Here is a 16,062-nt window from a genome sequence, read left to right on the forward strand (position 1 = left end):
CAACTTCTAAACTCTTTAGAACAAGTTGGAAATATCTTTAAAAGAGCAGATTAATTCAAAAATCCAGATTCCACCATTGATGACCTCAATTTTAATTAAAACATGAACTTTGTTTCAATGAGTTTAAAACATGTTTTCAAAAAGCTAGATCTCGCCAGAAATACTAAGCAGAACATAACCTTACTTCGCACTAGGGAATGGTGACCTGGTGTTCGCTTGTTATAAAAACCCAATAGAAACAGGCGTGAAAATCGATGAAGGCTCTTGAAAACTTTGAAAGAGTTTTTGTTGTTTAAAAGATGAGTAAAATTATAATGAAAGAGTTTGATTTTATAGGCTATCAAAGTGTTTGGGTGAGTGAAGGATGTTCAAGTCATTGCAAGAGTTTGAAGGAGAGTACCTGAGTGTCTGTCTTTTGTTCGAGGAAAAATAGGTTGATTTAAAAAAAGGTATAATAACTTTAGGAATATTTCTAATTTTTCCCTTTTTACAATTTAGTCCTCTAAATCACTTTTCAAAATTCATTTCTCTTTTGAAACCCGTTAGCAAAATATTTTCTGAACCTCACTGAAGTAGTTGGTATCGAGAACTAATTTCGGCCCAAACCAACTAAACCCGATTTACTAAACCGAAACTTTTAGGCCCAATTTTTGGATGTGACAAAATTGAGGGTTAAAGTTGCTATCATTCCAATTTTAAAAGTTGCCACCATTAGCGGGTTGGTGACCATTGGATAACTATTTTGTAACTTTTCATAGTTGGTGGCTAAAAAAGGAATTTACTAGTAGTTGGGAGATCATTTTGTAACTTTTTATAGTTAGGTGACCAAAAAAGAAATTCATTGATAGTTGGGTGACTACTAGTTTAGTTTACCTAATTTTTATGAAGTTTTTTGAATTTTTTTAAAGCACACACGAATTGCCTTGTGGGCTACCAAGTCGTTTTCATTAAAATTTTAACATTTCAATAAACTTTTCCAACCAAATAAAAGCAATTTGTTTAAAATTTGAAGGTTGAGAGCCAAAATGACAAAAAAGAATTAGGACCAAAATGAAAAAAAAGATAAATATTAATGGCTAAATTTTAATAGATTAACTAGTTTTTTCGTAAATAAAAGAGTAATTTAACTAAATTTTAGAACTTAAGGATCAAAGTGATCGAAAGAAGAAAAGAATTAAAATCAAAGTAAGATAAGGGATAAACTTTAAGAGTTAAACTTACCATTATGCAATATATTAAATCTAGTTCTTAATAAAACATATCATATTAAAATACAAAATTGTCACAGTCTGACCTAACCCATTATGTGTTATCGTGATTGTATAATATTGGGATTGTCCTATTTAAATATTGATAGGTACCATCAACATATATGCCTTCATAAATTCAAACTAACATCCTCAAACATAAATGAGCATACTTTGCAAAATGAAGTTTAAGTGGTACTCTTTCTATAAGATGCATTCATTGCTAGGGGTGAGTATTTGAAATTTAATTTTTTTCTTCGAATTGATTCGAATAATTTAATTAACTTGATCTATTTAATTCAAAATTTAAAATTTTTATCAAAATTTTTGAATTGAATCGAGTTTTGTTCACACTTTTGTATTCCGAATCAATAAAACCTTATTAAAAGGAGATGATTCTTCGAATTGATTCGAATAATTTAATTAACTTGATCTATTTAATTTAAAATTTAAAATTTTTATCGAAATTTTTGAATTGAATCGAGTTTTGTTCACACTTTTATATTCCGAATCAATAAAACCTTATTAAAAGGAGATAAAAACTTGTGAGGAGGATAATTTTAAATTTGGATAGTATGTCCTGCTAAATTAGTTCGTCCTAGCTAAGCACTCACGAGGCCGAATAGATAAATGATTTTATTTTACCCGAAAGAAGAAAAAAAAAACATAAATGATGGCTTATAATCGTAATTATTTTGTTAAAACAGTAAAAACCCATTCCTAAATCAATTATCGTCGGGATCCAAATCTTCGAAAGCCCATTCATTCTGTTTCCTAAGCTCAGCCTCTTCCTCTGGCGTATAATCGTTCTCGATCCCGAAAACCTTCCTAACATATTCCACACTCTTATTTTTTATCCTATCCGCCACTGCTTGCGTCAGCATTTCAAGCAGATCTTTTGCATCCAGATAGTTAGCCGCCATTATCATCTGTTTCATTCCCTCGTTGTCCAGCGTATTGAACAGCGCTTCATCAAACGCCTTCGCTTCCTCGTCTTCCTCCTCTTCGTACTGTAAGAATTTGATTTTTACCGGTTCGGTGCTTTCCTAGCTCGATGCTCTACATGCCACTTGTAGTATTCGATCACTTTTGCCAAGTATTTGGATGTCACGTTGGGGAGTGGAATGGCTTCATCGCACGAGTCTGGATTGTCCTCGTAGTACGTCTTCACCGTGCCGAACTCCATCGCTATGGCTTCATCCACTACGAATTCCTCTTCATCCGCCGTTAGAAGGGTGATTTTATTCGTCTCCGTCGCCATAACTGACATTGTCCACTCAAGTTTAAAACTAGATACAGATTTCAAGATTTACAGAAATGAACTTTTAAAAAAAAAAAAAATTATTCCAGATTTCAGAATGTTAGAAAAAGTTCAGAGGTGATGCATATTTATACACTCGAATTTAATTAACAAATTATTAATTTCAATTCATGGAATTTGCCTTAATTTTATATATACCATTTAAACTTCAAATCTATTTCACATGAACTAGCAATGCGGTCCGAGCTTTGCGGCTTTTATATAAATATTTTGAAATTATGAATTTGTCAAATTCTTGAAAACACTCATCACAACAACAAATATATGTTTATTTTCAAAATAATATAATAATAAACTCTTCTCTTGAGCTTTTAATGGCGAATATTTTCCTTTTATGAATAACTAATAATTTTATTATATATGTATGCATGTGAATATCATATATTTAAAATATGTGTTCATTTACAAATAACATTTAATAACAAATGAATCATATGGTTTGAAACTAATAATACTAATAACAACATATATTTAATAGGTATGTAGAAAGTGGGGGTACTTGCATTGCAAATAGAAATTACGGTTAAAATAGCATTTGGAATTTTGGCCATAGTTTCAACCATGAAATCAAAAGTGCAAAAACGTAAAAATGAATATTGAGATTGTGTATACAGTTTGACCTCAGACTATGTCTATGGGGCCTTGCCAAAGGAATGATCAACTATCTTTCTTACAATACAACAAATTAATTAATTCCTAACACCGAGCTAGCTCTCACTAATTTAGCAACCTTACCATTGTACAAAGACTAGATCACTCTCACACTAAACTTCTCTTCTAAAGCTTAGTTTTGCAACTTAAGAGACTCTTGATTGCTTACAAAAACAATGCACACATACATGTTCCTAACTTGAACAAATTTATGCTCTCTCCAACTCATCTGTCGGTTACTCTCAATATCTCTTTAACCTAGACAAAACTTAAGTTTATATACTACTTAAGTTTTGCTTACATAAGAGTTATAATCTAATCACTTTTCTATAAACTAAAGCTCAAAATCAATATAGGATAATAATTCTATAAGAGTCTTGGTGTAATTGAAAGTCTTCAACTATAGAAATGATTTTACTTGTTCCACAAGTAACCAAACTTGAACCGCAAATAACCAAACTTGAACTGCAAGAATCAATCTTCAAGACTTTAATTTTAACTCAATTGGTCTTCATGGTTTGAGCTCTAACTTGTCCAAATATCTTCAAAACAGACAGCTTAATGATTTTGTTCTAAAATATTTCAATTCTAAAAATAGATGAGTAACGCAATGAAATAGTGTCTGAAGTTGTGGTCACTATTTTAGCCACAAAAACAGCCTCAGAATTCATCTTACCTTCAAATGCGTCAACAATCTCCCCCTTTGACAATGTAAAAAAAAAGCATACACAGGGAAAATAAAATCATCGTATTACATATTCTCCCCTAAGTATCTCTCCCTCAATCAAACAATCTCTATTAAAGTAAGCATTAAGTACAAGCTTGTTAATGTGATCCAAAACATGTAAAAGCAGAAGTACAAAATTATCGGACTGAGTGAATTACCACACAAGATTGATGAGAATTGGAATCCTGAGTTTGTGGTTCTTGTTGCTAAAAAATAATACCACTCACTCATTACTCCCCATTTTTGTTCAATGATCAAGACCATAGTTGAAAGATATTATGGCATCACTAGGGAATTGTGTAAGGCCTTGGTTGAAAGATATCAAGACATCTTCAGAATGATGAAACAATTGAAAAGGATATCGATGGAATGATTATTATATCAATGTTCTAAGATTTGGTATGTGAATAAGAACTTATGAGTATTATATTAATGGACTGAAGTTTATTATCCGAATAGAATGTTGAAGTGAGTTTTAAATACGTGTACTTGTAATGTTTTATGCCATAATAAAGTCATTTGTTTCATTTGGTTCAACAGGTATTAATAAATTAAAATGTGAGTTAAATTATATGAAGTGTAATGTGATTATGAATGTTGAAATGGAAGATGATGGTTTAATGCTTTGAATGGAATGTGTTATGCAAAATGGTATTTGTGATGAATGAAAGATATATTTGGTATGTTATTATTATGTGTGTATCTTATTGAGCTCACTAACTTGTTGGGACTTTTGATGTGTAAAGGATATTATAAGTTCATGAGAATGATAATAAAAATTATGCATCAAGTGTATATAGTTGATCCTAGTAGGTAAGTTTACATTTGTAATTATACGAGCTTACTAAGCACTAGTAGCTTACTTAGTTGTTTTCTCTTCTTGTAGCTCATATGAAAGCTCTATCGGTTCAGAATCTCATCGAAATACAATCACACTATCCATCCATCATTTTGGTAGTTTTTGGTTATTTTGGTTAATGGTTATAAATGGTATGTAATAGGAGCTTTTATGCTATTTTGCCAAAGTGATGTGGTTTGAGCTTATGGTTAGCTTACTTGTAAGTATATATGTCATTGATTTTAGATTGTAAATGTCTATGTGAATATATTTCTTTGGTCACCTATTTATGCCTTTGAAGTAGGTGACTTATGGTAGAATTGGAATGTAAATGAAATGGTTAACTAGTATGTATGATGTATGTTTAAGGTTTGGACATATAGAATTGTTTTTGAATTGTTTTGGTGTTTGAATTGTGGTGCCAAGTGATGGCATATTGATTAAGCACATAGGTTGAATAGTTTTGGCCTATTTTTGGTATGTTTGAATGTATTTTAACCATGTGAATATGATTGGAAAAGATTTGGTTTGATGTCCAAGTAATGCTTGTTGTTTAGGCTTACATTAGAGGTCATAGTGAATGCACACAGCTTGGGATACGAGCTGCCACATGGCCATGTGCCACACACGACCTTTTCACACGGCTGTGTTTCCTATTAATTTTAACTGCAAGATGAACCACACGGTCACAAAGAGTTACATGGTCGATGACACGGCCGTGTCGGTCTAACTTCGAATGCATACATGGTCTAGCACACAACCTGCTACACGACCATGTGAGCCTATTTCGAACATCCACACAGGTGGACACATGGGCTTGAACACAGTCGTGTGTCCCATACTTTGAGTTGTACACGGTTGGCCACATGACCACGTTTTAAAGACGTACGGCTTGAACTATGTCACACGGCAGTGTGAACTTTGTTTCTAAATTTTTTAATTTTTCCAATTTTTTTTGTTTTAGTTCAAATTAGTACAAGAATGTTCTCAAACTATTTTTAAGGCTCATAAGAGTATTTATGATATAAATGAAATATGTTTTTGAGTGTTATTACTTAATTTGGATGATTGTTTCTATTGAAATTAAATGTTTTTAATTGTACTGTAATACTTCATAATCTTAATCCGAAGACGGAGACGGGTTAGGGGTGTTATATTTAGTCTATATTTGATCATCTTTAGTCCCAATAATTTTTAAATTTTGAAATTTTAGTCCTGGCTCAAATGGTAGACGATAAATTCATTAACTAAAATGATGTGATTTTTTATGAGTATTATATGAAAATAGCAAGGTAATATGCCATTACACACGTGATAATATGTTTGTCGCATAAAATATTAGAATAACAAATGTTAATGAATTTAATGGCTATCGTTTGGTTATGACTGAAATTTCATAATTCGAAAAAGTATAAGGACCAAAAATGATTGAATTATAGTACAATGACTAAAAAAAAAAACTTATGCATAGTATAGGGGTGTTTAAAATACCACTCTGGTCCCTCCCAAGTTCAATATTAAGCAAATTGACCCCTCAGAAAAATCGGAGCAATTTAATCTTTGTCAAATTCGAAAAATGGCAACTAAAGATAATCAATCACAAAATTAATAATTTCCTTTAATTGTACATAATTTTAATTGGAATAATAATAAATTTAGTCATTTATGTTTAATTATGATTTTTTCAATTTAATTATAATTTAAAAAAATTAATTTTAATATTTATATATTCTATCAATTTGAATTTTATTGCTCGGCCCTTCCCTTAGTAAAACAAAAATTTCTTTTGAAATTTAATTCTTTTAATTCAAATTTGATAAAAAAAATTTTGATGAAATAAAAACTTTCAAGTGTTGACGGGCAGTGGGTTGAATGTATCTTTCTTTTTGGAAGATATGCCGTGAACCTTTTTCCTTTTTAACGGCTTCTCCTTTCCGTGAGCCCTAAGTCCCTTTTGTTTTTTAAAGAAAAGATGAATTTCATTAACTATATAAAATAACCATTAGCTTTATCTACTTGAAGTAAATTTAAAATTTTTTTGGTAGCCTCATCAATGACTTGTAAATTAGATTTTCAGCTCAAACTAATTTTAGAAAGACGATGTGCTGCCAAATTTAAATTTTTTAGAATGTGTTTAATCTTCCACTCCCCTACCAATTACATGATGCGTTGAGTTCTTCGAAGCATAATAATTCATGGATCTTCCAAATCCAAAACAATCAATTTTTGAGCGACTTCAAGATTATCAATCATAATGATAATCCGTTCAGAATAAAAAAATCTCTAATTTCTTTGAACATTTGTTTTCTAATTTAGTTTTCAATTAACGTGTAATTAGGTAGAGCATCTATTACTAATTCTGTGGGATAATTAGTTCCTCTTGCCATAATGAAATCTATTCTTATCCTGATTATTGGCTTTTTTTTTATGCCTTTTGATGCCGAAAGCATCATAAAAATTCTCATAATTTAATTTTAATTTATATAATAATTTATTTGAACTTTCAAAATTAATGAAAAAATGAACGTTGATTATTTTTGTGGACGTAAAAGTTAAAATAATTTTTTTTATATATAAAAATGAAATGTCAAATAAAAATCTTTTATCAACAAAGGTGTAATTTTTTGTCAAAACTGGTTAGGCAGAGCGCAAAAACAACTTTCTAATAATTGGGTGGGGATTTTAGATCAAATTTGGAGTGTGTTAACATATGAAATTAAATTTGTTGGAAAATAGAGAAGGTTTTCCTTGATCTATCTTTTGAACATTTTAAGGGGGCGATATCAAACCCAAAGCAGAAACGCTTCAACTAAGTATGGGTTTGATATTATGAATCCAAATTGGATTTGATTGGAATTTGCAGCTGAGATGATAATCCTAGGAAGTGCTTTTGCATCTATATATCTTTGGTATTAGACTCAAAGCAAAATTCTCTTAAGCTAAACATCAAATTTTAAACATTGAGATTCTTCAAAAATTTCAACATTTTTACATATTTGAGTTGAATGTTTTATTTAGAATTAAAACTATATTCGGGTAAATGTTATGGGTTAAATTTTTTAAATTAAGATCTAATTAAATAGAATATTGTGTAAACTTTAAGAGTGAAATTTGTTACTATACTAATAAAAATGTATAATGGCTTATTTGGTGTTCCAATCTTACAAAAAAAAATCATTTTAGCCTTTTATTTAATTTTTCGCCTCTTTTAATCCTTGAATTTGCATTGTTTGTCAAGTCATCTTAAAATGGATGGAAAAATTAATGTTTGTTAGCTTTGTTGGCATGATATCCACGTGGCAGCCTACGTGTATACCATATCAATAATTAATTAATTTTTTTAAAATTAAAAAATAATTATTTACTGATGTGACATATAAGTGGACTGCCACGTGGATGCTATGTCAGCAAAGTTAACAGATGCCAACTTTTATTTTTGAAAAAGAAACAAACATCAAAATTTTCATCCATTTTAAGGTATTTTGACAAAAAGATCTAGTTTAATGGTCAAAAGAGGCGAAAAATAAATGAAAAGTTAAAATGATTTTTTTTGTAAAGTTAGAAAGCTAAATAAGTCTAATAAAAAATTATGTGCATTTGACAAAAAATATTAACACATTGATTAATTGCCCTTAATTGTTTACTCTCGAAACTAACAATGATTAAATTGGTCTTTTTACCTACAAGGACTAACAACATAATTTTACCCAAAAATTATGTATAATAAATTATTATATACATAAATCAAGAATTTTAGTACAACTTCTATTATTAGTCCCTGAACCATGCGTAAATTGTGGATTTGGTCCTTACACTTTAATTTGATCATTTTTAGTCTCAGTACTTTTCACATTTAAAATTCTCGTTTTGACCTAAATGATAATAGTTAAATATGTTTAGTTAAATTTTGCTACTAGTCTTATAATCGGCATAAAGTTATAGATTTAGTCCAAATTGTCCACTTTGATTATTATTAGTCTCTATACTTTTCCAACTTTCAAAATTTCAATCTTGTCACAAATAACAAATGTTAAATCCATTAAGGGTATCTTTGGACAACATAGAGTAATTGAATGAAAATGTAATTACTAAGGTAGACACTATCTTGTAATTACAAAAAACTGTAATTCTATAGACGTGTTTGGTTGATAGAGTGTAATTTCATCGTAAGTCCTTATGTTAAGTTTGGAAGTATAAATTGTAATTACCAATTATAATTACACAATTACATAATTTATTTTTAAAAAATATTAATTACTTTAAAAAATATCATTACGATAAATTTTTTGAAAACAAGTAATAAAAACAAAAATTAAGTCATCATATGTAATATGTTAGTCTAAAATTGTAGTTAATAACACTTTTATAACATGTAACAAAATTTATAATATAGTTTTTGGTCATAACTTTATAAATTTTTAAGATTAAAATAATATAAGGTTTTGTTATAACTTTATAAAATAGAAATAATTATTTTTTATAATAGAATTTTAATATTTTTTACCATAATCATCTCAAAGACTCATACATGTTCATGCTTGTAATATAATTTTTATCATTTAAACTTGCATAAAATTAATTTTTTAAAGTTAAATCATATACGAGTGTTTGAAAAGCCATGAGGTGATTGAATTTGAATGTAATTACTCCACTTCTCATCCTCGCTCTAAGAATTGACAAGTATTATTGGCTACTCTACTTACACCCAATTCAATGGGATTCTCTAATTATAATATTTATCCAAATATTTCATACTGTCTAATTATAAACAATTACACTTAGATTCGATTAGTAGGTGAGTTTTCAAAAACTAACTGTTTTTTTAATGAATTATATATAAAAAATAGCAAGCTACCATATAAGATTTTGAAGAGAGTAGAATTCAACCCTGTTATGTATTTAAAACAATACACCAAAATTTACCAATATTAATAAATTTGAAAAAAAAGAAATATTCATTAGGTACATATTTAAAGTATATAAATGCTTCTCCGAGTAATGTAAGTTTAAACCAGTTATTCCCCTTCCTAAGTTCTGATTAGCAATAAGGTCTTGATTCAGTCTACTCCGCAGAACAAACATTGCCATTTTCAACTAAAACGCACCCTTAAAAGAACATCTTGTCGTTTTATGTCGAAACAAAATAAAATTCATTAATCTTTTGATATCATCATTGAAGCATGAAGCAGTAACAGACAATCCAATGATATAGCAAAATTGGATCCGGTCCCAAATTTACTTCGAAATCATCGTTACAGTTGTTTGGACAACTCGATAATAACTATTGAATTTCGAACTGCTGGTGTTGCCTACCTTCAAGAAATGGGGATAAATGTCTAAAAAAAAATGACAAAAGAGATACTATAGTAATGACAGGTGATCGACATAATCGAAACGGTTCATTTCCTTGTTATATAAATCCGGGAGAAAATAACGTTTTTTTTCCATAGTCAGATACTTTTGCAGAGGGACGGAAAGTTGATAAAAAAAGATGAATAAAACTGCGTTTTCTATGCCTCCAAATCTAAACCCAGATCAAGCCAGCCCAGACTGGATGAACAAAGGTGACAATGCATGGCAACTCACAGCAGCTACTCTTGTTGGTCTTCAAAGCATTCCAGGGCTTCTTATCCTTTATGGAGGGTCAGTGAAGAAGAAATGGGCAGTAAATTCAGCTTTCATGGTGCTTTATGCTTTTGCCTTTGTTATTTTGTGTTGGGCGGCTTGGGGTTACAGATTTTCGTTCGGTGACAAGATGATTCCATTTTGGGGGAAACCCAACTTTGCGTTGGATGGGCACTATCTAATGGAGCAAACGTTTCTAGGAAATTCCCCAACGCGACAATGGTGTATTTCCAGGGCGTTTTCGCTGCTATAACTTTGGTTCTGATAGCCGGAGCATTGTTGGGACGAATGAATTTTTATGCTTGGATGCTATTTGTGCCACTTTGGCTAACCTTTTCTTAGACAATTACGGCTTTCAGCATATGGTGTCCCGATGGGTTTCTTGCTAAGATGGGAATCATTGATTATTCAGGCGGATATGTCATCCATTTATCTTCTGGAGTTGCAGGATTCACTGCTGCTTACTGGGTATATATATCAACCACCATAACCATTTCTTACGCATAGCTATGAAATGAAAGAATTGTTTTATTTATGTTGTAACAGGTAGGACCACGTCTAACCCAAGACAGGCAAAGATTTCCTCCCAATAACATCCTGCTGATGTTATTCGGAGCAGGTTTGCTGTGGATAGGTTGGACAGGGTTCAATGGAGGAGATCCCTACGTGGTCAGCGTTGATGCTTCCTTGGCTGTCATAAACACTCATATCTGCACTGCTGCCAGCTTGCTTACCTGGCTACTACTCGACATTGTGTTTTTTAGAAAGCCTTCCGTAATCGGTGCTGTTCAAGGCATGATCACTGGTCTGGTCTGCATCACACCAGCTGCAGGTAAGTATTCCCACAATTATATACATACACATAACGTTGCATTTTAGGGGTAACAGTACAAAACCTTAAAATCGGATGACATTTTGTTCACTTTACTCAAAAAATAAGTAAATTAATTTTTACATGTTAGATTAAATTGTAAATTAGTTTTTTATGTTAAAATTTTTATCTATTTGTACTGTTAAAAATTGATGAGCTTGACGGAATAACAATACAGTAACATATGAGTGCGATGTGTACATCATATTAACACGTGCAGGGATCAATTTTTAACCCTAAAAATTGATGAAATTTTTATTAAAAAATTAATTTATTCTCTAATGTAACGTATAAAATTTAATTTATTCATTTTTTAAAGAGAGATAACAAGATACTGTCTAAATCTTAATTTCTGCATGAATCTCTTTAGTACTTTCATCACATTTTAGATGCACAAATTTCAACATAAAAAAAATCAATATAAATATATTCTAAAGGTTAAAAGGGTATATAAATCTTAAGTTTGGCTAAAACATCAATTAAACTTTTTCAAGAATTGTACTCAATTAAATTTTTCGTCAAATTTCAGCGGTTTAGCTTATTCCAAAACTCGTATCCACGTGCATAATGTTTCTCAGTTGACTTTGTAAAAGGGGGTACTTCTATGCGTTTAGTTTGTTGACACAATAAAGAAAAGGATAAGATGCAAATTAAATTAAATGATGTAGGGGTTGTACAAGGATGGGCAGCAGTAATAATGGGGCTTTGTTCTGGCTCAATTCCATGGTTCACCATGATGGTTATTCACAAAAGATCTGAAATGTTTCAAAAGGTGGACGATACCATGGCTGTACTTCACACTCATGCCATCGCTGGCAGCCTGGGAGGCATACTTTCCGGCATCTTTGCCGTACCGAAGCTTAACAGGTTGTTCTACGGTACCTCCGGCCACTACATTGGCCTATTTTACGGACTAGCGACCAAAAGAACACATGACGGGTTTCGACAGATTGGAGTTCAGTTGATTGGGGTGGTGTTTGTGGTGGTTCTTAACATTGTGAGTACAAGCATAATCTGTGTTGTGGTGCAAATATTTATGCCTCTAAGGATGTCTGAAGAGGAGATGGAGATTGGTGATGAAGCAGCTCACGGTGAAGAAGCATATGCCATTTGGGGTGATGAAGAGGAGAAGCTTGATCCTAAATATGAATTGGCCAAAAGCAAAGCTGGTGGTCAAATGGAAATGGTATGATCATAAGATGCTTTTGTTTTTGTTTTCACCTTTTAGGAAGACGTACAATAATCCTAGAGAAAAATATGATGTATCAATAAAGGGTTTTTGGACTTCTGTTTTATCTTTTCTTTTTTCTATGGACTTTGTAATTGTAAGTTATTAATACCTCACAAGTTTTCCTGTGTTGCACTTTTTTCTTTAAATTGGAGATGCAGATTGGGGATTGGGTTTTTATCTTCTATAAATTAAATTAATACGCATAATTACAATCAAATTAATATAAAATACGATAAATTTGGGCATAATTTATTTATATATATATATATGATACAATTTAAATTTGATTAGATTTGAATATAAGACATTTAAATTTTTAAAACTTTAACTTTATCATTTCAACTTATTTTTTTAAAAAAATAAATTAAACTTAATTTTATTAATGATAATTGTGATGGAAAATAATTCTTCAAAACTTTTGAAATATCATATTGAATATTGATTTTAATTATGTTAAACTAGTTTGTACATTGTACAATACACTGGGTAATTTTGTTTGTTTACATATTTACCCAAAATTAATCTTTTAATTATGAAAATGGAAAACATATATTATAAAAGTATTCAAAGTGTAGAATACATTAGGAAAAGAAATATCTTTACCTATATGTTCATAACAATTGATAAAAATATATAAAACTTTTTGTATGAACAAAATTAAATTCATTACTATGATATAAAACCTAATCCCATGGCTCTTAGTTATTATTTTAACTTTATAATATAATGTTGGAATTGCTTTTTGGTTCATGGGAATGACCTCATTGTCCACTTTTGTTGCTCATTACTTTCATAAATTTATTTGTGTGATAGTGAGTTATGTAGTTGGTAGTTTTTTTTATGAGGAATTACTACTATAAATATCAATTAAGTTTTAGGTTTTTAAGCACCAAAAATTTAAAAATAAAAAATATTTTATCTAGTGAGGTTTTCGAGTGCTAAGAGATTTTGACAATTTTTAGTTTTTCGTACGGTTAAATTTGATTACCTCGCCGGTAGTTTGATGTGCTTAACAATGGTGTCATAACATTTAGATTTTGGCATTTGGTTCAGGCAATGGCTGGAGGTATTTATGTTCGATCTTTTTTGCTGCACTATATTGTAAACCGTTATTTTGCTTACATTTAGTATCCGAGCATGGTTAATCTCTACCTTGTCCGATTTTAAAAGTTTGTAAATTTCTCAAAATAATGATGCCATGTTTCTTTAAAAATAAATTTTTATTTTTTTTGAGAATTTTTATTGTAAATTTTTGTGCAAAATCATTGGATTTTATTAAAGTGAAATTTCTAAAATTAATTATACTATAAATGATTTGAGTGAAAAATTTTAGAAATTTATTGTTTTTTATATGCCTCAAGTAAATGGTTATACGTGAATTATCTAGTTATTAGTTACATAAAAATTTTTAGGTGCATAAAAATTTTTAGAATTATTGCATAAGGTATTTAGTAATAAAACTTTACAATATATGTCTAGGGATCCAAATAATTTTATTTGATTAGAAAATTAACCACAAAAAATTAATTAAATTATTTATTGTAGTAAGGATCTCATAAGATTTATAGACATTAAATGTTACGTAATGACTTTAAGGATTTATATCTAGCTAAGTGATTTTCATAATTTTATTTAGTTAAAGATTAGTCACAACATCTTTAGTTAAAAATCACATACAAAAAGCATAAGTATTATATCCCATTACATAATTTATTAAGATAAAATTATTGTACGACTTTTCATAGTTACCCAGAGGAATTATGAAAATGAATTTAATAATTTTTATCAAAAGTATAGTAAATAATTCTATCATAAAATGTGTCTAATTAAATTCAGCCCACAAAATATTTTTTTGTCAGTAGATTCATTATTTACATAATTTACATTGGTAAATTATAATTTATGTTTGCCTCAATTTTTTGTTAAGCATGTATGGTCATTTATTTTGACGTTTTACAACCTGTGAATATGTCTAATAATAGAGTAGATATCCCTGAATTAACTAGTGAGAACTTTAAGTTCTAGAAGGAGAGTATTCTTCTCCAATTAGGGTGCTTGGATATTGACTATGCCAAAAGGAAATCTGAGCCACATAATCTTTATGAAAAATGGGAGCGATCTAATCATTTAAGTATCATGTTCATAAAGAGTAAGGTTCATGCTAATGTTTGTGGCTCAATTGAACATTATGAGAATATCCAAGAATTATTAATAGATATTGAAAAACATTTCAAAACTTCTCAAAAGTCATTAGTCATCACCCTAAGTATGATGTTCACATCAATGAAGCTCACTATCGTGAAAGGTGTATGTGATTGCATCTACAAGATGAGTGATTTAGCAACTTGATTAAGGGCACTTGAGGTTGAAATGTCTGAATCTTTCCTGGTGCACTTTATATTGAACACTATTCCACCTCAGTATGGGCTATTTAAGATATCCTATAATACACATAATGATAAGTGGTCTATCAATGAACTTTTGACCATGTTTGATCAGGAATAGGCTAGACTCATACTGGAGATGGGAGAGAGTGCACTAACAGTTACTCAAGGAAAGAAGACAGTCCAAGCCAAACAAAAGGGAAGGCCAAAATGCAACCCCAAACTGACATAAAGAAAAAGTCCAAGTGTTTTTTCTAGTAAAAAGAATGGACACTTAAAGAAGGATTATGTCAAGTTTAAGAGCTGTCTTGAAAGAAAGGTAAATCAATCTCACTTGTTTGATGTTAGTTATAACACTTGGTGGATTGATTCTGGTTCTACAATCTATATCTCAAATTCCTTACAAGGATTAAGAAACCTGAGGGAACTAGTAAGAGCTGAGCGACATATCTATTCAAGAAATAAAATGAAGTCACATGTGGAAGCAATTGGAACATGCTAATTAGTACTTAAGAGTGGTTAATTTTATAAAGGACTTTTTGTATTATCAGTTTTTCTAGAAATTTAGTTTCTATTTTAAGACTTGCACCTTTTCAGTATTGTTTTAGTTTTTCAAGCAATGGTTTTAGTTTATTTTATAAATCTGAACTTGTTGGAAATGATGTTTTATCTTATGGCCTTTATTATCTTAATTTGCAAAATAATGGCACTCATAATGTTATGCACGTTCAAACTGGTACTAAACGTTGTGTTATAAATGAAGATTCCTCTATTTTATGGCACTAGATATTAGGACACATCTCCATTGAAAGGAATAAGATATTAGTAAATGATGGGGTACTCAATACTTTATATTTTATTGATTTCAATACTTGTATAGATTGCATTAAGGGCAAGCAAACTAACAAGTTAAAGAAAGGTGCCAAGTGGAGTTTGACCATATTGGAAATCATCTATTCTGATATATATTGTCTAGATATAGATGTGAAAGGTCAGAAATACTTCATCACCTTCATAGATGATTACTCACGATACATGTATCTCTACATGCTTCATCACAAAATCTGCAACACCCTTAGCCCTTATCCATCGCCGAAACAGGGTTATGGAATATTATCAGACTTTACAGATTAAATGCGAACATTTCACAACCTTTATTATACATAT

General features: G+C 30.2%; 1 protein-coding gene and 1 pseudogene across 1 annotated transcript; one reads left to right on the plus strand and one right to left on the minus strand.

The window, feature by feature from the left end:
* Positions 1-1,972: 1,972 nt before the first annotated feature.
* LOC107917339 (SKP1-like protein 14) lies at positions 1,973-2,508 on the minus strand. The gene is made up of 2 exons (XM_016846696.2): positions 2,311-2,508; positions 1,973-2,257 (listed from the first exon to the last, which is right to left on the minus strand). The coding sequence occupies exons 1-2, from the start codon at positions 2,506-2,508 to the stop codon at positions 1,973-1,975; spliced, it is 483 nt and encodes a 160-aa protein (XP_016702185.2).
* A 7,668-nt stretch (positions 2,509-10,176) lies between these two features.
* LOC107917659 (ammonium transporter 2 member 5-like) lies at positions 10,177-12,626 on the plus strand (annotated as a pseudogene).
* The last annotated feature ends 3,436 nt before the right edge of the window (positions 12,627-16,062 follow it).

The sequence above is a fragment of the Gossypium hirsutum genome, chromosome A01, assembly GCF_007990345.1.
Source record: "Gossypium hirsutum isolate 1008001.06 chromosome A01, Gossypium_hirsutum_v2.1, whole genome shotgun sequence".
Taxonomy (NCBI): Eukaryota; Viridiplantae; Streptophyta; class Magnoliopsida; order Malvales; family Malvaceae; genus Gossypium; species Gossypium hirsutum.